Source organism: Scyliorhinus torazame, chromosome 6 (assembly GCF_047496885.1).
Source record: "Scyliorhinus torazame isolate Kashiwa2021f chromosome 6, sScyTor2.1, whole genome shotgun sequence".
Taxonomy (NCBI): Eukaryota; Metazoa; Chordata; class Chondrichthyes; order Carcharhiniformes; family Scyliorhinidae; genus Scyliorhinus; species Scyliorhinus torazame.
Genome location: NC_092712.1, coordinates 149,152,129 through 149,175,439, shown reverse-complemented (window position 1 = coordinate 149,175,439; position 23,311 = coordinate 149,152,129). Strand labels below are relative to the sequence as shown.

At 47.9% G+C, this 23,311-nt stretch overlaps 1 protein-coding gene across 6 annotated transcripts in view; it reads right to left on the bottom strand.

The window, feature by feature from the left end:
* LOC140425064 (tyrosine-protein phosphatase non-receptor type 3-like) overlaps positions 1–23,311 on the bottom strand; it is a 422,164-nt gene that overhangs the window by 168,864 nt on the left and 229,989 nt on the right. For all 6 annotated transcript variants that reach the window (XM_072508895.1, XM_072508894.1, XM_072508892.1 and 3 more), the window contains 2 exons: positions 22,356–22,379; positions 9,103–9,337 (listed from right to left, as the gene is read on the bottom strand). In XM_072508895.1, the coding sequence (XP_072364996.1) occupies positions 9,103–9,337; positions 22,356–22,379 (259 nt within the window). The remainder of the gene's footprint in view (positions 1–9,102; positions 9,338–22,355; positions 22,380–23,311) is intronic.

Sequence of the window (23,311 nt, the reverse complement as noted above, 5' to 3'; positions counted from 1 at the left end):
TTCGCAGCAGAACCCCTCAGTTCTGAAGGGTCAAATGAAATTTGTCTGGCTATCCATATTTGCTAAAAATGAGCAGTGTTGTTCATGAGAGTAAAAGTTAAGAATCCAGCTGCAAGGTTGGGCCGCCACGATTAGACACACTTGCTGTAATACCATTTTTGCCTACCCGTCGATTAGCTAGGACAGTATAGTATTGGTTCCTATCATTGTCATATCTGCATCAAAATAAGCAAATTTAGCAACCCCATTGTGTTTTCTGAGAATGGGCTCGGAGTGTGCATTCATGAAGTGTACAGCATTCAGATTTTGTGTATTGGTTATAATTACTGCTTCAAATCATTATAATCTATGTAATGCAAGCAAGACAATTTTAAGAATGCAACATAAAATAATTTAATATCCTGGTACAGATTGACGGGCTTAGATTTCACATTTTCAGTGCAGTGCAATTAGTACTATGTACATAATTAGTTGCAATGTGTCTAAGCATTGCATTCAGAAGACAGTATACCAGTAAGTTCATTATATCTATCCATCATACATCAAATTTGGTATGTGAGCGTAAGTTTCAGCAAAAACATTCGCAGGAACCTTTCCCCAATGGGCAAATCCATTTACTGCCTGTGGTTGTAGTTAGGGGCCCGCCTCCATTTTTACCCACAAACCCCTCCCATTTGCTCCAACACCGCACCTTCTCCGCATTCGCCGCCCAACAGTAATACAGCAAGTTGGGAGGCCTAGCCCCCCGCCTGCCGTCCTCTCTGCAGTACCACCCTCCGAATCCTGGCCACAATCTCCCCCATAAATGAACGAGGAAATCAGCTGTCCATCCCCCCAAATAATTTCTTCGGTAAAAAGATCGGCAGACATTGGAATAAGAACAGGAATCGCTGCCTACACCCGGCCCGCCAACAGAGGGAGGCTGTCTCACCTCAGCAAATTGGCCCTCACCCTCCCCACCAAGCTGGTGGAATTAAACTTCCAAACCTTGCCCAATCCTGGGCCACCTGCACCCATAAATACCTGCAGTGGGCTGCCGTCAATCGGAATGGCTGCCCCCTCACCCCTGCTCCCACTCCCGACGGAGAAACCATAAAATACTCGCTTTTCCCTAGATTTAATTTTTCCCCTGAAAACGTCCCAAAGCTATGGAACAGTTTTCGGAACCGATGCACTCGGTTCCGAAAAATACAGCAGCAGAACATTGGCATACAGGGACACCCTGTACTCCAACTGCCCCCCCTTCACTATCCCCTCCCACAACCCCGAGCTCCTCAGCACAATGGCCAAGGGCTCTATAGTCAATGCAAACGGGGGGGCGGGGGCATAGGGCATCATACCTCTGTGCAGTGCGAAATACCCTGAATTCATGCCGTTATTGCACACACTCGCCATCGCCTCCTTATACAGCAGCCACACCCACGCCACAAACTGATGCCCAACTCCAAATCCCTCTATCAAATTCCTCAAATACTTTATTAAACTGCTCCGGATTCACCATCAACTTCCCTGGCTTATCCCGTACCCGAACTATCTCCCTTGCCGCTGCTTATCCCGAGTTGGCCGGCCAGCATACATCCTGCCTTCTCCCATACTCGTAGACAGCCCCCCTCACCCTTCTCAACTGGCGCACCGCTCTCCCCATGGACAACTTGTCGAACCTTGGCTACAATTCCTTCCTCTTTGCTAGGAGACCCAGGTCCGGGTCCCCCGCATACCTCCAAAATCTCCTCTATCAGACTTTGATGTTCCTTCCCTTCCTCCCTATCCACCTGAGCCTTGAATGAGATCATCTTCCCCAACACTACCGCCTTCAAAGCCTCGCAGACAACCGACGGCGAAACCTCCCCCCTGTAATTAAATCCCACAAGCTCCTCGATCACCTTCCTAATCTTGTCACAGGAGCTCCGGTCCGCTTACAACCCCACGCCCATTCTCCACCCCAGCCTCTGGGCTATCCCCTTCTCCAAAACCACATCCATCCAATGCGGAACGTGATCTGAAATCACGACTCCAGAGTACTCCAACCTCCTAAATCCAGCCAATAGCACTTTTCCCACCCATGAAAAAGTAAATCCTCAAATATACCTTGTGTACTGGAGAGAAAAATGAATACTTCTGATCCCTCGGATGTAAGAACCTCCACGAAGCCACGCCTCCCACCTCGCTCAGGAGCCCAGCCAATGCCTTCAAACCCCCGACTGGACCAGCAAGCGCGGCTGGGACCGGTCTACCTTCAGTTCCAACACCATGTTGCAATCCTCCCCACTATCAACTCATGGGTGTCCAGATCCGGGATGGCACTCAGCCCCCGCATCATCCCAGTTGGGCCATATATGTTCGCCAGTGCCACCAACCTCCCCTCTAGCCCACCCGCCACTATCTCATACCTGTCCCCTGATCTGCTACCACCTTCTCCATCCGAAAATTCACCTTCTTGCCATCAATACCCTACCCCCCCCACCCCCCCCCCCCCACCCCCCGAGCCCTACTGTCAAACCCTAAGTGAAACACCTTACTCACCCAACCTTTCCTAAGCCTCACTTGATCCATCACCCTCAAATGGGTTTCCTGCAGCATAACCACGTCGGCCTTTCAACTCTTCAAATGTACAAAACCTCAATCTCTTCACCGGTCCCCCTTATATTGCACGCCACTATTCTGACCAGGGATCTCTCACTGCCCCCTGCCCTTCCTATCCGCCATCATCATAACCCCGGGCCCTGCCCCTCAGGCCTGACCCGCCCCATCCTATTACTACCGCCGAACCCCTCACCCATCCCAGAATCTCTTCATCCACTTACTCTTGCAAGCACCTCTCCCAGTATTGGTCCCATCTTTCACACCTCCCAGGCCCATCAAAACCTGTTCTACCAGGTTCCAATGACCACGGCCCCTCCCCCACCACACTCACATACATTAGCCAACCGTTGCTTGCTAGTGCGGAGGCCCATGCCCAATCCCCCCTCTTCCTAATTCCCTCCTCCATAACCCGGGCGTAGAAAAACAAACAAAACCGATGCAAAACCGTGCAGAAAACAGACATATACCCAAGGCCCAAAATACTTGTAACCAACTATAAACAAAGGTAACTACACTCCCCCATTCAACCAACCCCAAACCCATACATTCCCACCATTAAATACAAAACGAGAAACAATGAAAAAGGTAAAGACAAAACACACTCCCCTCAGTCCAAGTCCCAATTCCAGTTCCATCTCTCATTTCAGTCCCCATCCTTCGGCCTTCATGAGCGTTTCTGCCGCCTCCATCGTTTCGAAGTAGAAATCCTTCGAGTTGTGCGTCACCCTCAACTTCGCAGGGTAGACCACTCCAAAAGCTCAAGCTGTTTCTGTACAGCGCCACCTTCATCCGTCCGAAAGGCCACCCGCCTTCTCGCCAGTTCCACTGTCAAATCTTGGTATATTCAAATACCAACCTCTCCCCACTTCACCTCTCGCCTTTACTTCGCCCAACTCAGGACGTTCTCCTTCACATGAAACTTATGGAAGCAGATTATGACTGCCTTTGGTGGCTCATTTGCTTTCGGCTTCAGCGTGAGCGACCGATGTGCCCTGTCCAACTCTTATCAGGAGGGATCTTTCCCCTCCCCCATCAGCTCTGCCAGCATCTTTGCAAAGTACTTGGCCGACCTCGGGCCCTCCACCCCCTCAGGTAGGCCCATGATCCATAGAGTTTGCCGCTTTGACCTGTTCTTCAGGTTTTCCACCTTGGCTCTGAGCCCTTTGTTAGTCTCCGTCACCCTCCGCAGCTCCTCACCCATTGTGCTGCGACACAGCCTCTTCCAATCCCTTCAACTTCCCTCCTTGCTCCCATTCCTTGGCCGATGTCTTTGACACTGTTGCCTTTATTGGGGCAATCGACTCCTCCATCCACTCTGTTGTGTTATGCTTCTTCATGTAGCATAAGCTGCTTCCTTGATGTATACTCTGACAAAGGTAGGTTCAGACTTGGGAGATAGGTTTAACACATTTATTGAACAGTTAACAATTCTCCTACTTGAGTTCGACTCTCCTGCTAATCTTGCTATAGTAACTCAATCTAACTAACCAGTCTGCTTTAATCCACGTGTGGGTGTGATGCTTCCGATCTGCCCCTGTGTCGCCTGTGGAAAGAGAAAGAGCATGTGTGCTCTGTCCTTTTATATGGGTAGCCTCCTTGTGGTAGTGTCACCTCTGGGTGTCTTGACTGCCCATTGGTCGTGTCCTATCTTACTGACCTATTGGTTGAATGTCTGTGTATCATGATGTCTCTGGTGCTCCCTCTCGTGTTTATTTAGTCTTAGTGTATTTGACCCCTTGTGTATTTACAGTGATGCATATCACCACATCCCCCCTTTTTTCGTGTAACATATTTTCTGTACAGTGTTAAAGAAAATTGAACAAAATAGGTAGATAAGTGATGACAGGTACAAACCATGATGACAGTGATGATTATACAATACCAAATAATATGTACGAGTCCAAAGTTAATGAATTGGTACGGTCGAGTGGCTTTCTTGTGTTGTTGAAGAAGTGATGTTGATGGTGGCATTTCCTTGTGAACGCCGTCAGTGTTCCTGTGCTTTAGGAACCAAGAAGCGGTCAAATCACTTCATTGTCTGATTTGGACTCTTTTTCTCTATACTTGTGGTAGCGATGCAGTATGTAATCTGTGTCGTCCGGCCTGGGCTGTTTCTTGTGATTGCGATATTGATACAGTATGTCATCTGCCTTGAAAGCTGGTTTGCTTGTTCGTAGTGGAGCAAACTCATCTGCCTTGAAAGCTGGTTTGCTTGTTTGTAGTGGAGCAAACTTGAATCGGTGAGATTTGCTGTCATGCCATATTATGGCTGTACTCTTGCCAATGTTAAGAGCTGTGCTGTTACATTGTCTTGCATTTGCAGAGTTGTACCATGTCATACCAGTCGTTGTCCAGTGTTGTTGTTTTTGCCGTGCTTGTTGTTGACGTTGGTGCCTTTGGTACGCTTCTTGTTGTTGCCTTTGTTGTTGATTTCGTAGGTTTTGTTGTTGTTTTTGTTGCGCCCAATGATCACACCGAGTGGAGAATTTGAGTCCTTCACAAAGTTACTTGTGTCAGTGTCCTTTGTGGCATCTGCTGTTGCATTGAGCGTGCGTCTCTGATTCCTCGGCGCTCCCCGTCTGGAGTCATGTCCGGTTCACTGGAATCATCTTTGGCATGTCGATGCTCCCCGTCTGGAGTCCTTTCTGGTTCACCTGAATCAGCTTTGGTTTCAAGACACTCCCCGTCCGGAGTCATTTCAGGTTCACTTTAATCATCTGAGGTGTCACTTAAATCATCCGAGGTGTCTTGATGCTCCCCATCCGGAGTCAAAACGTTCAGGAATGCATTTTCTTGTGGAGAGGCTCGAGTGGATGAAGTTTGAATTAACGTGGTGTCACTGGAGTCACTAGTAACCTCACTTTGATTGTTGAGTGCCTCTGTACAAACTAGCTGTGGTCTGTCAGTCTCACTGAGATGTCGCACATCTTGTACGGGAATTGTGAAGCCTGTCATCACTTTCTGTGCGGGGTCGGGGACTATGCGTGGTGCCTGTACCACTCTCTGTGTGGAGTCAGGGATTCTTCGTGGTGCGTGGAGCACCGTTCGTGGTGCGTGGACCACTAGTGTGGCATCAGGCCGCTCTCTGTGGGCTTGCACCTCTCTCTGTCTCTTGGCGTCAGGCCGCTCTCTGTGGGCTTGTACCTCTCTCTGTCTCTTGGCGTCAGGCCGCTCTCTGTGGGCTTGTACCTCTCTCTGTCTCTTGGCGTCAGGCCGCTCTCTGTGGGCTTGTACCGCTCTGTCTCTTGGCGTCAGGCCGCAGCAGAATCCTGTACTTCTGGGATAGGATGTCGTCTGTGCTGGACTGAGGATCCTCAAATCCGAAGAACTCATCCATGTCTGTGTCGGATTCTTCACTGTACAACACATCTCGTTGCGGTTCGGATTTGGTACTGAGGTCGCCACGTCCAATGATGAAATCATCTTCCGAGTCGTAGTCTTCAAGGACCATATCATCACTTTTTGTGTTGGAGCTGTCATTGTGCTCGCGATGTCCAAAGAAGTAATCAACGTCTGAGTCGTAGTCTTCAAGGACCAAATCATCTCTTTGGGCAGTGCTAACTGCTTGTTGCAGGGCTCTGCGGAGGTTACTTTCAGCGACTGGTCGAAGTTCAGGCATTGTGCTGCCGTTCCAGATGAAAGAATTGTGTTTTCTGGCTTTAATTTTTTTAAAAACAGTTTTGAGACATTTCCCCTTGAAGTGGGCGTGGTCTGTAGAGCGTAGGAATGGATTGTGCATGCGCAGATCGCTGTTCCTTTACTTTGCGACGATTTTGCAACTGCGCAAGCACGAGAAGCCGCGCATGTGCAAAACACTGTTTTGCCGGTACGCTTCTTTTGGGGAACTGCGCATGTGCGGCTCCTTTCCCAAGATAAACTGTAGTTTTCTGCATTTGCAGGCCTACCTTCGCCTCGTGGTGAGTATTGGCGCCTCTTTTACCGTTCTCTCTTGTGTTTTCCTCGCATATGTTTCAAATTTGTCCAGGCCTGTCTGGAAGTCTCTCTTGTCTTGCCCTTTTGAGTATTTGAAGGTCTTGAAGATTTCTGTTGCACTTTCACCCGCAATGGTGAGCAGAAGCTTTATTTTCTCTGCATCCGCCACACCATCTAGGTCGGACGCTGCCAGGTAGAGCTCAAATCTCTGCCTGAATGCACGCCAGTTTGCACTGAGATTGCCGTGGTACCTGAGCTGCTGTGGAACGAGAATTTCGAACATCTTGCCTGGGTGCTGTTGCTGGTAGTCATGATCTCGCTGAGTTGAACTATATAGATTCAACAGGCACTCCTGGAACCATGTTGTGTTATCCTTCTTCATGTAGCATAAGCTGCTTCCTTGATGTATACTCTGACAAAGGAAGGTTCAGACTTGGAGATAGGTTTAACACATTATTGAACAGTTAACAATTCTCCGACTTGAGTTCCACTCTCCTGCTAATCTTGCTGTAGTAACTCAGTCTAACTAACCAGTCTGCTCTAATCCACGTGTGGGTGTGATGCTTCCGATCTGCCCCTGTGTTGCCTGTGGATAGAGAAAGAGCATGTGTGCTCTGTCCTTTTATATGGGTTGCCTCCTTGTGGTAGTGTCACCTCTGGGTGTCTTGACTGCCCATTGGTCGTGTCCTATCTTACTGACCTATTGGTTGAATGTCTGTGTGTCATGATGTCTCTGGTGCTCCCTCTAGTGTTCCATTAGTCTTAGTATATTTGCATTAACCCCTTATGTATTTACAGTGATGCATATCACCACACACTCTTTCATCGCTGCCAGCATCTCCCTCCGCAGCACTTCCATGTGCTTAGTGAACGGTCTCTCAAATTCCTTGGCCATCACCTCGGTCAGAGTTTCTATTGTTAGGGGTGCGGCCCCACCCAACGATCCAACCTCCACCATCTTTCTTCATGCCAGACTCACCAACTCACTCGACAGCTCTTTTGCTCGCCCCCTTCTTTCCAGTGCCCTTCTTCTAGGTCTTCAACATCTCCCACTTCCTTATACCTTCCTACACCAGCTCATTCAAAAACTGTCCCTGAAACCAGGCATTGAAATCCAAAAACCAGAGCCTCGAGCAGGCACCACCTAATGTGCGACCTCCACCTACATGCTGCCACCAGAAGTCCGAATATTATTCAAAATTGAGAAAGAGTGCTGAAAACTGTAGCACGGAGGGACTTGGGGGTCCTTATGCATAAATCACAAAAAGCTAGCATGCAAGTTCAGCAGGCAATAGGGATGGCAAAGGAATATTGGCCTTTATTTCAAAGGGAATGGAGTATAAAAATAGGGAAGTCTTGCTAAAACTATACAAGGCACTTGTTATACAGTGGACCATTGTGGTCCCCTTATCTTCAGAAAGATATGCTGGTATTGGAGGCAGTCCAGAGAAGGTTCACTAGATTGAACCCAGGTATGGAGGGATCTCCTTATGAAGAGAGGTTGAATAGATAGGGCCCATACTCACCGAGGTTCAGAAGAATGAGGTAACCTTATTGAGACAGAAGGGATTCTCAGAGGGCTTAACAGGTTAGACGGCGAGAGGGAGAGTCTCGGCCTAAAGAGATCATTTCAGAGAAAGGAGTCACCCATTTAAGTCAGCAATCAGGAAGGATTTCTTCTCTCAGGGGTAGAGAATCTGTGGAATTCTTCGAGAGATGTAGAGGCTGAGTTGTTAAGTATGTTCAAGGCTGAGATAGACAGATTTTTAATCAGTAAGAGAATCAAGAATATGGGGATAAGGCGAGAAAGTGGGAGTTGAAGATTATATCAATCATGATCTCATTGAATGGTGGAGCACACGATGAGCAAAATGTCTTGCTTCTACTATGTCTTATGGTCTTGTAGACAATTTGCTAACTTGTAACAAAATAAATTTAGTTTGAAGAAATTCAAAACTCCTGGCATGGTATGAGGGAAGATGTTTAGGCTTCCAGACATTTTTTTTACAATGGACAATCGAAAATTATTTACATGCTCAGACTACTACATTTAGCAAATTGTAAGCAGAGTGGTAGCTGTGGGATCAATACCAACTGCAAACCTATAGTTTTGAGAGGCTGAGAAATTCAAGTGAAAGGTTTAACAAAAGTAACACTGGACACCATAAAGAAAAGACTAAAGACAATTGAATTCTGAAATAACTTATTTTAGACATTAGAAGTATTAGTTACTATGAAAGATTATCTGATTTTTAAAATAAATTAAAGTTGGCTTTCCTCTGTTTGCATTCATTTGCTGTTCTTCTGACTCAGAATTTTCAACTGACTGCTTGAGAATTTAAGATAGTTAATACTATTTACGCCTTACAGGCACATGCAAATGCATTACTTTTCCATGTTTATTCACACCCTACAAAGACAAAAGCAACCTTTTAAATTTTATATAAACAGGCCGGTACATGTGGAGCTAACTAGAATGAAGAATTGCTGCTGCATTTTCCCATCAATTTTAATTGCTATGTAAACTGATATAATGATAGATTACATTTTGCTTTAAAAATGAAAGCTGCATTCAGTTTTGCAAACCTTGTCATCACAGTAGTACTGGCAAGGGGCCATTTCATCGGCATTTGGTGCTTTCAATCCATAGGTCTCAAGAAACTGCAAGTCAACGCCATCCAGTGGGTGCGAAACAGACACAGATAGGTGATCGTCACTTGGTGCAACAGTGTCAATGCCATTTTCCGAATGTGTGAATGATCGCCGTTGTCTTTTGATGCAATGAGAGAACTGTTGTTGCATTTCATCCCCTGCAACTATCCTACAAATAAGTTAAATAAAATAGAAAGTCATGGGGTAGAAGGCATTTAAGTTAAAAGTAATCACAAGGACATAAGCCTAAAACTCTCAATTAGGAAACATTTTACTCAAATTCGTAATTTTAACACACATTATGTGTGACATTAGCCAAGGACTTTCTGAATCAGGGCCTTTCTTGACATGCAGCATTAGTTAGACTACTTCCTGCATCCATCCAACTTGGAAACATTCGCATTGTAACTTACTGGAGGTGTGAGTTAATAATGGTGTGGCAAGGACAAAGGGCATCTCCCCCTTAGTGAATAGTGAGAACAACAGGACATCTCCTTAACCAATGAAGCCTAAGGATCGAGAAAGAAATCTAAACTAGGAGAACGAAACCTGAACAAGCAGAAAGAGGATGAATTAAGAGTCAAATCAGATACGGAAAAAGAAATATATAAAACGAAAAAGAGTAGCTATGGTAAACATTGGTCTTTTAGAGGATGGGAAGGGGGATTTAATGAGAAATGAAGAAATGGCTGAGGCACTGAACAGGTATTTTGTGCCGTTCTTCACAGTGGAAGACACAAATAACATACCAATAATTGCTGGCAAGCAGGTTATGGCAGGTGACCATAAGACATAGGAGCAGAATTAGGCCACTCAGCCCATCGAGTCTCTCCGCCATTCAATCATGGCTGATATTTTCTCATCCCCATTCTCCTGCCTTCTCCCCATAACCCCTGATCCCCTTATTAATCAAGAACCTATCTATCTCTGTCTTAAAGACACTCAGTGATTTGGCCTCCACAAATCTCTGCGGCAAAGAGTTCCACAGATTCACCACCCTCTGGCAGAAGAAATTCCTCCTCATTTCTGTTCTAAAAGATTGTCCCTTTAGTCTGAGATGGTGTCCTGTGGTTCTATGTTTTCCTACAACTGGAAACATCCTCTCCACGTCCACTCTATCCAGGCCTTGCAGTATCCTGTAAGTTTCAATAAGATTCCCCCTCATCCTTCTAAACTCCAATGAGGACAGACCCAGAATCCTCAACGGTTCCTCTTACGACAAGTTCTTCATTCCTGGGATCATTCTTGTGAACCGCCTCTGGACCCTTTCCAAAGCCAGCACATCCTTCCTTAGATACTGGGCCCAAAACTGCCCACAATACTCCAAATGGGGTCTGACCAGAGCCTTATACAGGTGAGAACCTAGAAACGATCATTATCACTAAAGTAGTAGTGTTGGGCAAGCTAATGGGGCTAAAGGTGGCCCTGATAGAATGCATCCCAGGATACTAAAGAGGTGGCGGGGAAATAGCTAATGCGTTTGTGGTAATTTACAAAAATTCGCTGGACTCTGGGCAGTTCCAGCAGATTGGAAAACAGCAAATGTGATGCCACTGTTTAAAAAAGGAGGCAGATGAAAAGCAGGTAACTAAGGCCGGTTAGCTTAACTTCTGTAATGGGGAAAATACTTGAATCTATCATTAAGGAAGAAATAACGAGACATCTAGATAAAAATTGTCCCATTGGGTAGATGCAGCATGGGTTCATGAAAGGCAGGTCATGTTTGACTAATTTAGTGGAATTTGTGTTGTGTTATGTACTCTGGGATAACAGAGGCTGCAACTGGATGCAGCTTTAACCAAAAGATACTCCAGACCTTGAAGTTAGTTCAATCTGATTTATTGAACCAGCAGCAGTTAGCACAGTTCTCTATGAGTTCGACTCTCTGCTAACCTAAGTGCGGTTACTCTGTCTGACTGAACCAGACGAGTTCTTAGCTACGTGCTGGAGGTGTGATAGTGTACATACACCCTGACTCACTCTGTAGATGTTCATCAGTGGAAAGACACGGAGTGTGAGTGCCTCGTGCCTTTAATAGTGAGATACCACCCGAGTGTCCTGCCTGCTCATTGGTCATGTCCTGTTCTCTGTGTTCATTAGCTGCCTGTCTGTATATAATTATCTGCATGTCTGCATATCATGACATCTCCCCCCTTTTTAAAAAAAAATGTTTTGTTGGCACATGGGAATATACTTACATGTGGTGGCATATATTAACATATTTACAAGCGGTGGCATACGTGAACGTATTTACATGTGAAGACAGCTGTCTAATGTGAGAAAACAGAACATAGCAAACAAAACAAATGTTCATAAGTCCAGTCTCTGGGGCTTGCGTTTGATTCTTGTCGACCGCCGGAGGGGTGGTGTTGGGGACGACAGCGCCTTGACAGGCGGGATGGAAGCCTGACTGGTGGTCTCGTAGTTCGAGGTATCAGGAGGTGGCAAAACAACGGACGGAAATGGAGAAGAAAGCGTTTGCGGGCAGGCAATTTTGCACAGTGCCTGTCTGTTTCGTCGCACAACAGAACCATCAGCCATTCGTACAACATACGAGCGGGCGCAGCCTGTCGAACGACAACTGGAGCAGACCAGCCACCATCTTGATCCTGACAGTGTCTGCCGGGGATAACACGGGCAAATCGGTGGCATGAGCATCATAGCCCTGCTGGTTTCGGAGCTGCTACACCTTCTGCAGCACCGGGAGGTGATCCAGGTTGGGCAAGTGTATGGCTGGAAGTGTTGTCTGCAGGTCCCTGTTCATCAGGAATTGGGCCGGCAACATGCCAGTGGACAGTGGGGTCGCCCTGGACGCAAGCAGCGCGATGTAGATGTCAGAAGCAGAATCCGCGGCCTTGCAGATGAGCTGTTTCACAATGTGCACCCCTTTTTCAACCTTCCCATTGGACTGCGGATAGTGTGGGCTGGAAGTGACATGTTTGAAATGGTATGACTTGGCAAACATAGACCACTCGTGGCTGTTGAAGCACGGGCCATTGTCACTCATGACATTGAGTGGGATACCATGCCTGGAAAACGTCTCCTTACAGGCCTTGATGACAATCCGAGATATGAGGTCTGAGAGCTTCACGACTTCAGGGTCATTGGAGAAATAGTCAGTAATCAAGACGTAGTCATGACCATTCGCACGAAAGAGGTCGATGACAACCTTGGACCACGGGGAGGTCTCGATTTCATGCTGCTGGAGCGTCTCCTTGCTCTGCGCTGGCTGGAAGCGTTGACAGGTCGCTCAGTTGAGGACCATGTTCGAGATGTCCTGGCTAATACTGGGCCAGTAGACAGCCTGCCTGGCTCTGCGTCTGCACTTCTCGACGCCCAGGTTTCCTCATGGATTTGGCGAAGCACCAAGCTCTGGAGACTGAGTGGAATGACAATCCGGACCAGCTTGAGGAGGATACCATCAATCACCGTCAGGTCGTCCTTTACACTGTAAAATTGAGGGCACTGCCCTTTCTGCCAGCCATTGGCGAGGTGGTGCATGACACGCTGCAAGAGGGGGTCTTTGGCTGTCTCCTCGCGGATACGAACCACCTTCTCATCAGACGCCGGGAGGGTACTAGCACACAGCTGCACCTGTGATTCAATCTGCCGGATGATTTCCAGCGGTTCACTAGGCAATGTGATGGAGCGGGATAATGCATCAGCGATGATGAGCTCCTTGCCAGGCGTGTACACTAAGTCAAAGTCGTACCTTCTGAGTTTGAGGAGGATACATTGCAACCGAGGCGTCATGTCGTTCAGGTCCTTGTAGATAATGTGGACCAGAGGCCTATGATCCGTCTCAACAGTGAATGTCGGCAGGCCGTAGACATAGTCGGGAAACTTGAGAATGCCAGTGAGAAGACCCAGGCATTCCTTCTCTATTTAAGCATACCTTGTTTCGGTGGGCGTCATGGCCCTCGATGCGTAGGCGACCAGTGCCCAGGATGAAGTGTCATCGCGTTGAAGCAGCACCACACCGATGCCATCCTGGCTCGCATCTGTCGAGATCTTTGTCTCCCTGTCTGGGTCGAAAAATGCCAAGAAGGGTGCAGTGGTGAGCTTGGCTTTCAGCTCCAACCACTCTGCCTGATGTGCTGCCTTCCACTCAAAGGCAGTGGACTTTTTCACCAGGTTTCGTAGGGTCGAGGTGTGAGGCCAGGTTTGGGATGAACTTGCCCAGAAAATTGACCATGCCCAGGAAGCGCAACACCGCCTTCTTGTCTTCAGGGACCTTCATGGCTTCAATGGTCTTGACCTTGTCTGTGTCGCCCTGCTGAGAGATCTGGTCACCTAGGAACTTTGGTGTCGACATGCCAAAGCAACATTTGGACCTGTTCAGCTTCAGGCCATTGGCATGGACACTTCGTAATACCTGCTGAAGATGGGAAACATGCTCTTCGGGGGTTGTGGACCATATGATGATGTTGTCGACGTACACACGAGCCCCTTCAATGCCCTCCATCATCTGCTCCATGATGCGATGGAAGATCTCCGATGCCGAGACAATGCCAAACGGCATGCGATGATAGCAGTATCTGCCAAATGGTGTGTTGAAGGTGCGGAGCCGTCTGCTGGACTCATCCAGCTGAATTTGCATGTGATGCATCTAACTTAGTGAAAAAACGTGCGTGTGCCATCTCACTGGTGAGTTCCTCCCGCTTCGGGACGGGGTAGTGTTCACGCACTATATTCTTATTGAGATCCTTGGGATCAATGCAGGCGCGCAGGTCTCCCGAAGGCTTTCTAACACATACCATCGAGCTCCCCCAGTCAGTCGGTTCGGTTACCTTTGGAAATGATGCCCTGTTGCTGAAGATCCTTGAGCTGTGCCTTCAGGCGCTCCCTCAGCGGAGCACGGACCCGGCATGGTGCGTGAACCACTGGCTTGGCATCAGGTCATAGCAGAATCTTGTATCGATATGGCAGCGTGCCCATCCCGTCGAACACATCTGGATACTGAGCGCGGATGTCGTCAATGCTGGCCTAAAGATCCACATTGGAGGATGTCGTTGTGTAAACCCGCTGCATGAGGTTCAGCTGCTTGCAGGCCTGCGTGCCAAGTAGGGATGCCCTGTATGGCTTGACAATTTCAAAATGTAATCGTGCATGGGTGCTCCGGTTGGAGACGAGTAGATGGCAGGATCCCAGTGTCGTGATGGCATTTCCGTTGTAGTCCAGGAGCCTGAAGGCTGCTGGAAGGACCTTGGGGGGCTTCTTCATGCGTTTGAAATCTGCCTGTGAGAGAAGGTTGGCAGAAGCACCTGTGTCCAACTTAAACTGGATGGAGCAGTGGTTGACCTGCATCAACGCACGCCATTCGTCCGCAGAATCCACAGCGAGGATAGATTGAATTTGTGATGAGTTGGATGTGGCATATTCACATTTGGCAATGATGCCCACACAGTAGGCGGAGTCCAGGCATTCTTCCTCTGGATCCGTTGTGCTGCCAGGATCAGAATCCTGTAATCGTTGTTGCACACTCTGAACGCGCCATCGTCTGAATTGGGAGCGCTGGCCCCTGACTGGTGGGACAGACCTGCACAAGGTTGCATAATGTCCAGGCTTCCCGCAGTTTAAACATCGCCTGCCTCTTGCAGGGCAGTGTTTCTTTAAGTGGGTGTTGCCGCAGTTCAAGCACGTCATGACGTTGGCGTCCTGATGCTCCGCGCGTCGTCGCACATGCGCAGTGCGGGTGTCGGCCGCTTTGTTATCCCGTTCGCATCGCGCATGCGTGGAGCCCCAGGAAAAGCACGCGAAATGGCCGCTTTCATCAATGCTCAGGCGCTGCGTCCAGGAGATGGCCTGCACACACTCTGCCTCGTGGGAGGCAAGTTTCTCATTTTCAGCCAATTTGTACTGGGCATAGCGATTTTTGGCGTGCTCATGCACTGTGCATGTTTCAATCGCGACTGGCAGGATCATGTGCTTGATTTTCAGTAGCTACTCTCTCAGAGGATCAGAGTGAACTCCAAAAGCGATTTGGTCTCTGATCATGGAGTCAGCAATATCACCAAAGTTGCAGGACAGCACTAGCAGGCGGAGGTTAGTTAAGAAGGAGTTGAAAGATTCATCTTTACCTTGTAGACGCTGTTTGAATATGTAGCGCTCGAAGATTCATTGGTGTCCACTTCACAGTGACTGTCAAACTTGTCCAGGATGGTCTGAAACTTTGTCTTGTCCTGGCCTTCGGTAAAGTGAAAAGAGTTGAAGAGTTCGATGGCTTGATCACCCGCTGTTGAGAGGAGAAGCGCCATCTTCCTTGCATCAGGCGCAGCCATGAGGTCTGAAGCTTCAATGTACAGCAGAAACATTTGCTTGAATGTCCGCCAGTTGGCACTGAGATTGCCGGAGGTCCTGAGCTGGTGAGGAGCCTGAATCTTCTCCATGGTGCCGGGATACATTCGCTGGTCGTCACGGAACGGACCGAAATAAAGCACCTAGATTAAGCAGTCTCCTGGTAGCATGTTGTGTTATGTATTCTGGGATAACACAGGCTGCAACTGGATGCAGCTTTTAAAAAAAAAAATATATATTTTATTCAAGTTTTTCGATCAACCAAGAATTTTCCATTTTTACAACTTTGTAACAGTATATACATCGATCGTTTTTAAAATAATATATTAACTAACGGCAAGTGCCAACACAAATAAAAAACAAAAAGAAATAGTAACATTGAGAAGATAAATATGAACAACAATTATGTAACAACACACAAAAAAAAAACCAAAGACCCGAATGGACCCTCCCCCCTCTCCCCCCCCCCCCCCCTCCCCCCTGGGTTGCTGCTGTTGTCTTTCCTATTTTCCCTTATCGTTCTGCGAGATAGTCGAGGAACGGTTGCCACCGCCGGGTGAACCCGAGCCGAACCTCTTAGTGCGTACTTTATCCGCTCCAATTTTATAAACCCTGTCATGTCGTTTATCCAGGCCTCCACGCCCGGGGGTTTAGCTTCTTTCCACATAAGTAGAATCCTTCGCCGGGCTACTCGGGACGCAAAGGCCAAAACATCGGCCTCTCTCGCCTCCTGCACTCCCGGCTCATCTGCAACCCCGAATATAGCCAACCCCCAGCTTGGTTCGACCCGGACTCCCACCACCTTTGAAATCACTTTTGCCACACCCACCCAGAACCCGTGCAATACCGGACATGACCAGAACATGTGGGTGTGGTTCGCAGGGCTTCCCGCGCACCTCCCGCACCTATCCTCCACCCCAAAAAACCTGCTCAATCTTGCTCCCGTCATATGCGCCCTGTGTAGTACCTTGAATTGGATCAGGCTGAGCCTGGCACACGAGGACGAGGAATGTACCCTACCTAGGGCATCTGCCCACAGCCCCATCTCAATCTCTTCCCCCAGCTCCTCCTCCCATTTTCCTTTCAGTTCCTCTATCATCGTCTCCCCCTCATCTCTTATTTCCCTGTACATATCGGACACCTTACCGTCACCCACCCATGCCCCCGAAATCACTCTGTCCTGGATCCCTTGAGCCGGGAGCTGCGGAAATTCCCTTATCTGTTGCCTCACAAATGCCCTCACTTGCATATAGCGAAATGCATTCCCAGGTGGCAACCCGTATTTTTCTGTTAGTGCTCCCAGACTCACGAACGTCCCGTCCAAGAACAAGTCCTTCAGTTTCGCAATTCCTGCTCGCTGCCAAGATTGAAATCCCCCGTCTATCCATTCCCGGGACGAACCTGTGGTTGTTCCTTATCGGGGACCACATTGAGGCCCCCTTCACTCCCCTATGTCGTCTCCACTGCCCCCAAATCTTCAGAGTCGCCATCACCACTGGGTTTGTGGTGTACCTTTTCGGGGAGAACGGCAGCGGCGCCGTTGCCAGTGCTTTTAAGCTAGTTCCCCTACAGGACGCCATCTCCAGCCTTTTCCACGCCGCTCCTTCTTCTTCCCTCATCCACTTACATATCATAGACACGTTAGCGGCCCAATAATAATCACTCAGACTCGGCAGTGCCAATCCCCCTCTATCTCTACTGCGCTGCAGGAACCCCCTCTTTACCCTTGGGGTCTTTCCGGCCCACACAAAGCTCATGATGCTCCTGTCCACCTTCTTAAAAAAGGTCTTTGTAATCAGTATGGGGAGGCACTGAAACACAAAAAGAAACCTCGAGAGGACCACCATTTTAACCGCCTGCACCCTGCCCGCCAATGACAGGGGCACCATATCCCACCTCTTAAAGTCCTCCTCCATCTGCACTACCAGTCGCGTCAAGTTAAGCTTATGCAAGGTTCCCCAGTCCCTGGCCACCTGGATCCCTAAATACCGGAAATCTCTTGTTACCCTCCTCAGCGGCAGCTCGTCTATTCCCCTGCCCTGTTCCCCAGGGTGCATCACAAACAGTTCACTTTTCCACATATTCAGTTTGTATCCCGAAAACTCTCCAAACTCCGAGTGTCTGCATTATCTCAGGCATCCCCTCCACTGGGTCCGCGACATATAACAGCAGATCATCCGCGTATAATGACACCCGATGTTCTTCTCCTCCTCGAAGTACCCCTCTCCACTTCCTGGAGCCCCTCAGCGCTATGGGCAATGGCTCAATTGCCAACGCGGATGTAGTCGGATTGTTGCCTGTTCGTAATCACACTTGCCACCGGGGCCCCGTATAGGAGCCAAACCCATCTAATGAACCCTTCTCCAAATCCAAATCTCTTCAGTACCTCCCACAGATAGTCCCACTCCACTCTATCAAATGCCTTCTCTGCATCCATAGCCACCACTATCTCCGCCTCCCCCTCCGGTGGGGGCATCATCATCACCCCTACCAACCTCCGTAGATTGGCATTCAATTGCCTCCCTTTAACAAATCCTGTTTGGTCACCATGCACCACCCCAGGGACACAGTCCTCTATCCTTGTCGCCATCACTTTGGCCAATAGCTTGGCATCTACGTTCAGGAGGGAGATGGGCCTGTATGACCCGCACTGCAGCGGGTCTTTGTCTTTTTTCAGGATCAGCGATATCGTCGCCTCCGACATTGTCGGGGGTAGGGTCCCCCTTTCCTTAGACTCATTGAAGGTTCTCGTCACGAGTGGTGCTAGCAGGTCCACATATTTCCTATAAAATTCCACTGGGAACCCATCTGGTCCCGGGGCCTTCCCTGCCTGCATGCTCCCGATTCCTTTTACCACCTCCTCTACCTCAATCTGCGCTCCCAGTCCTGTCCTCTCCTGCTCCTCAACCTTCGGGAACTCCAACTGGTCTAGGAAATGCATCATTCCCTCTTTCCCTTCCGAGGGTTGGGCCTTATACAGCCTCTCATAGAATACCTTAAATACCCCGTTCACCCTCTCCGCTCTCTGTTCCATCCTTCCCTCCTCGTCTCTAACTCCTCCGATCTCTCTCGCCGCCCCCCCCTCTTCCTAAGTTGTTGGGCCAGCAGTCGGCTCGCCTTCTCTCCGTATTCATACTGTACTCCCTGTGCCTTCCTCCACTGCGTCTCCGCCTTACCCGTGGTCAACAAGTCAAAGTCCATGTGTAGTCTCCGTCTTTCCCTGTATAGCCCTTCGTCCGGAGACTCCACATATTGCCTATCCACACTCAAAATCTCCCCAATCAGTCTGTCCCTTTCTTTACCCTCTTGTTTCCTCTTATGGGCCCTTATGGAGATCAGCTCCCCTCTCACCATCGCTTTCAGCGCCTCCCAGACTACTCCCACCTGGACCTCTCCGTCATCATTGACCTCTAGGTATCTTTCAATACATCCCCTCACCCTTCCACATACCCCCTCGTCCGCCAACAGTCCCATGTCCAATCTCCAAAGTGGGCGTTGCTCCTTTTCCTCACCTAGTTCCAGATCTACCCAATGTGGGGCATGATCTGAAATGGCTATAGCCGAGTACTCCACTCCTGCCACCTTCGGGATCAGTGCCCTTCCCAGGACAAAGAAATCTATCCGGGAGTACACTCTATGGACGTGGGAGAAGAAGGAAAACTCTTTACACCTCGGTCTAGGAAATCTCCAGGGATCCACTCCTCCCATCTGCTCCATAAAGCCCTTAAGCACCTTGGCCGCTGCCGGCCTCCTCCCGGTCCTAGATCTGGGCCGGTCCAGCCCTGGGTCCAGCACCGTGTTGAAGTCCCCCCCCCATTACCAACTTTCCCATCTCCAGGTCCGGGATGCGCCCCAACATACGCTTCATAAAGTTCGCATCATCCCAGTTCGGGGCATATACGTTCACCAGCACCACGGCTTCACCTTGCAATCTGCCACTCACCATCACGTACCTAACCCCACTGTCCGCCACGATGGTCTTCGCCTTCGCCGATTGAAACTCGCCCTCCTTCTCGCCACCTCCGCACTCCAATCTTGGTAGACGTGGATCACCGCGTTCTCCCATCTGCTGCTCCGTGTCGTCTTAGCCCATCTCAGGACTATCTCCCTGTCCTTGTAGCGGTGGAATCTCACCACTATTGCTCGCGGTATTTCCCCTGCCTTTGGTCTTCTCACGAGGACCCGGTACGCTCCCTCCACTTCCAGGGGGCCCGTCGGGGCCTCAGCTCCCATTAAGGTATGGAGCATCACGCTCACGTACGCCCCAACGTCCGCTCCCTCTGCCCCTTCGGGAAGACCCAAAATCCTTAAGTTCTTCCTCCTCGAGCTATTTTCCAGGGCTTCCAATCTCTCCATACACCTCTTGTGTAGCGCCTCGTGCGTCTCCGTCTTCACCACCAAGCCCTGTATCTCGTCTTCATTTTCGGCAGCCTTTGCCTTCACTCCACGGAGCTCCATCTCTTGGGTCTTTTGCGTCTCCTTCAGCCCCTCAATCGCCTGCAGCATCGGCGCCAGCACCTCCTTCTTGAGCTCCTCCACACATCGCCGGAGGAACTCCTGCTGTTCCAGGCCCCATACCAACTGGGCTCCCTCAGCCGCCATCTTGCTTCTCCCTTCCCTTCTCTGCCACTGCTCCAGAGGATCCTCCACAATCTGGCCACTACTATCACTTCTTTCCATCCACACCCGGGGGGACTCCTTCCTATGTCGCCTCACACTGGGTTTAGCCTTTGAAAATTTCCATTGGGGCTCCCGATAAGAGCCCAAACGTCCGTTGATACGGGAGGTGCCGAAACGTGCAACTTAGCTGGTCATCGCCGCACCCGGAAGTCCAACTGGATGCAGCTTTAACCAAAAGATACTCCAGACCTTGAAGTTAGTTCAATCTGATTTATTGAACCAGTAGCAGAGTTGGCTCAGTTCTCTATGAATTCGACTCTCTGCTAACCTAAATGTGGTTATTCTGTCTGACTGAACCAGACTAGCTCTTAGCCACGTGCTGGAGGTGTGATACTGTCTCTACACCCTGACTCACTCTGTAGAGGTTCATCAGTGGAAAGAGGCGGAGTGTGAGTGCCTCGTGCCTTTTATAGTGAGATACCACCCCTGAGTGTCCTGCCTGCTCATTGGTCATGTCCTGTTCTCTATGTTCATTAGCTGCCTGTCTGTATATCATTATCTGCATGTCTGCATATCATGACAATTCTTTGAGGACATTACGAGCACGATGGACAATGGGGAACCGTTGGATGTGGTGTATCTGGATTTCCAGAAGGCATTCGACAATGTGCCACACAAAAGGCTGCTACATAAGATAAAGGCGCATGGAGTTACGGATAATGTATTAGCTTGGATAGAAGATTGGTTAACTGACAGAAAGCAAAGAGTGGGGATAAATGTGTGTTTTTCTGGTTGGCGATCAGTGGCTCGTGGTGTGCCTCCGGGATCAGTGTTGGGTCTGCAATTGTTTACAATTTACATAGATGATCTGGAGTTGGGGACCAAGTGTAATGTGTCATAGTTCGCAGATGACACTAAGATGAGTGGTAGAGCCAAGTGTGCAGAGGATACTGAAAGTCTGCAGAGGGATATAGATAGTTTCAGTGAGTGGGCAATTGTCCGGCAGATGTTGATAAATGTAAGGTCATCCATTTTGGTAGGAATAACAGTAAAATGGACTATTATTTAACTGGTAAAAAGTTGCTGCATGCTCCTTGTGCATGATTCACAAGAAGTTGGTTTGCAGGTGCAACAAGTAATTAAGAAGGCAAATGGTATTTTGTCCTTCATTGCTAGGGGGATAGAGTTTAAAAGCAGGGAGGTTATTTTGCAGCTGTATAGGGTGCTGGTGAGGCCACACCTGGAGTACTGTGTACAGTTTTGGTCTCCGTACTTGAGAAAGGATGTGCTGGCACTGGAGGGTGTGCAGAGGAGATTCACTAGTTTGATTCCGGAGTTGAGAGGATTAGTTTATGAGGACAAACTAAGTAGACTGGGACTATACTCATTGGAATTTAGAAGAATGAGGGGGATCTTATAGAAACATATAAAATTATGAAGGGAATAGAAAGGATAGAAGCAGGGATGCTGTTTCCACTGGCGGGTGAAAGCAGAACTAGGGGGCATAGCCTCAAAATAAGGGGGAGCAGATTTAGGACAGAGTTGAGGAGGAAGTTCTTCACCCAAAGGATCGTGAATCTGTGGAATTTCCTGCTCAGTGTAAGAGTTGAAGCTACCTTGTTAAATGTTTTTAAGGCAAAGGTAGATGGATATTTGAACAGTAAAGGAATAAAAGGTTATGGTGAGCAGGCAGGTAAGTGGAGCTGAGTCCACAGAGAGATCAGCCATGATCTTATTGAATAGCGGAACAGGCTCGAAGGGCCGGATGGCCTCCTCCTGCTCCTAGTTCTTATGGTCTTATGTTGACGAAGAAAGATTGGATTAAGAAAGAGAGAAGAAACAGAGAAAAGCGGCTTCGTAAAATTTCTAAATGATTTACATGCAGGAATGAGATTCAAAAATCTGAATTGGACAAAAAAGTTAATTTGCATTGTATTAGTAATGTTCATATTGTTGTGTTCCAGACCTGACTCTCCGTTACAAGTTTATTGGCAATTAATTTGCAAATTCAGCAATTTCTTTAAAATGATTGGAAGGCTAAGGGCAAGATACTATTTGTGTGAAGCAAACTTTGGAGCTGTATAAATCAACCAACAAGTTCTAGAGATTCACAAATCACGGCATTATCTCTTAATCCCCTGAACTTGCTGGCCAATTTATATGTAAATATCGATATGCATGATTAACATGGTGCTATTTTTCCAGCAATATCTGACCCACTATAATTGATAGCACTTTACAAAGGATGGAGGAAGAAATAGCAAACTTACTTTGGTGATTGTTGTTCCTCTGACCTGTAAAAGAATGACTTGAAAATTACTTCACTCAATAGAATGATACGCATACTTGTGGACATACAAATGTAACTTTATTATATTTGTGAAAGCAGAGAAATTCTGCACTTTTCATAATCATACAAATTCTGTTCAGAAGCAGGAAGCATGAGATATTAATCCAAATTTTACAGATGAAATTCTGTTTTAATTTTGTGTTGATATATATTGCCATTTTTATTACTACTTACAATTAATTAGACTTGCTCAATAATTTTCCCTTTAATTTTGTCATAAATAAGACTTGGTATAAGAAAGGTGTTTAACAAAATTAGTTTAACAAAACAGCATATGAGTAACAGCTATACTTGTCTTTCAAGGAAATAACTGGCAGGAAAGGTTAAAGATACTTCGAAAGTTACAATCAACTAATCAAAGGCGAGTTAGGTTTTTTAAATCTCTCAGAAGTTTTCTATTTCAACTTCGTAGAGCGACAAATAAAATCCAGTGTACATTAAAATTTATTCCAAAATAATTTTGCTCCCTAATGGTTTATTCAATGAAATAAAGAGATGCAACAAGATCCACTTACACATCATCTTTTGTATTGGACAAATATCTCAGAGCAAAGAAAATGGGCACAAACCAATGGAGAACAGGTATTATACCACAGATATGGAATGTATGAGGACAATGACAAAAAGAGTGAGCAAGAAGGTTTTAGAAAGAATTTTGAAAGCAGGGGGGAAAAGAGGTAACACAAGGTTGTGGGACATCTTGGGCATGCTAATTGAAAGATCAGCTAATCAATGATAAAGCAAAGATGACGAGGAAAAAGGAAGAGACTAGTGTCAACTAATGTGAAGAAGAAAGCTCAGCTAAGACTAAGCAGCATGCGGAAGTTCCCATTTGCAGAAATACTCTGCCATGGAAGTTGGAAAAATGACGGAGGT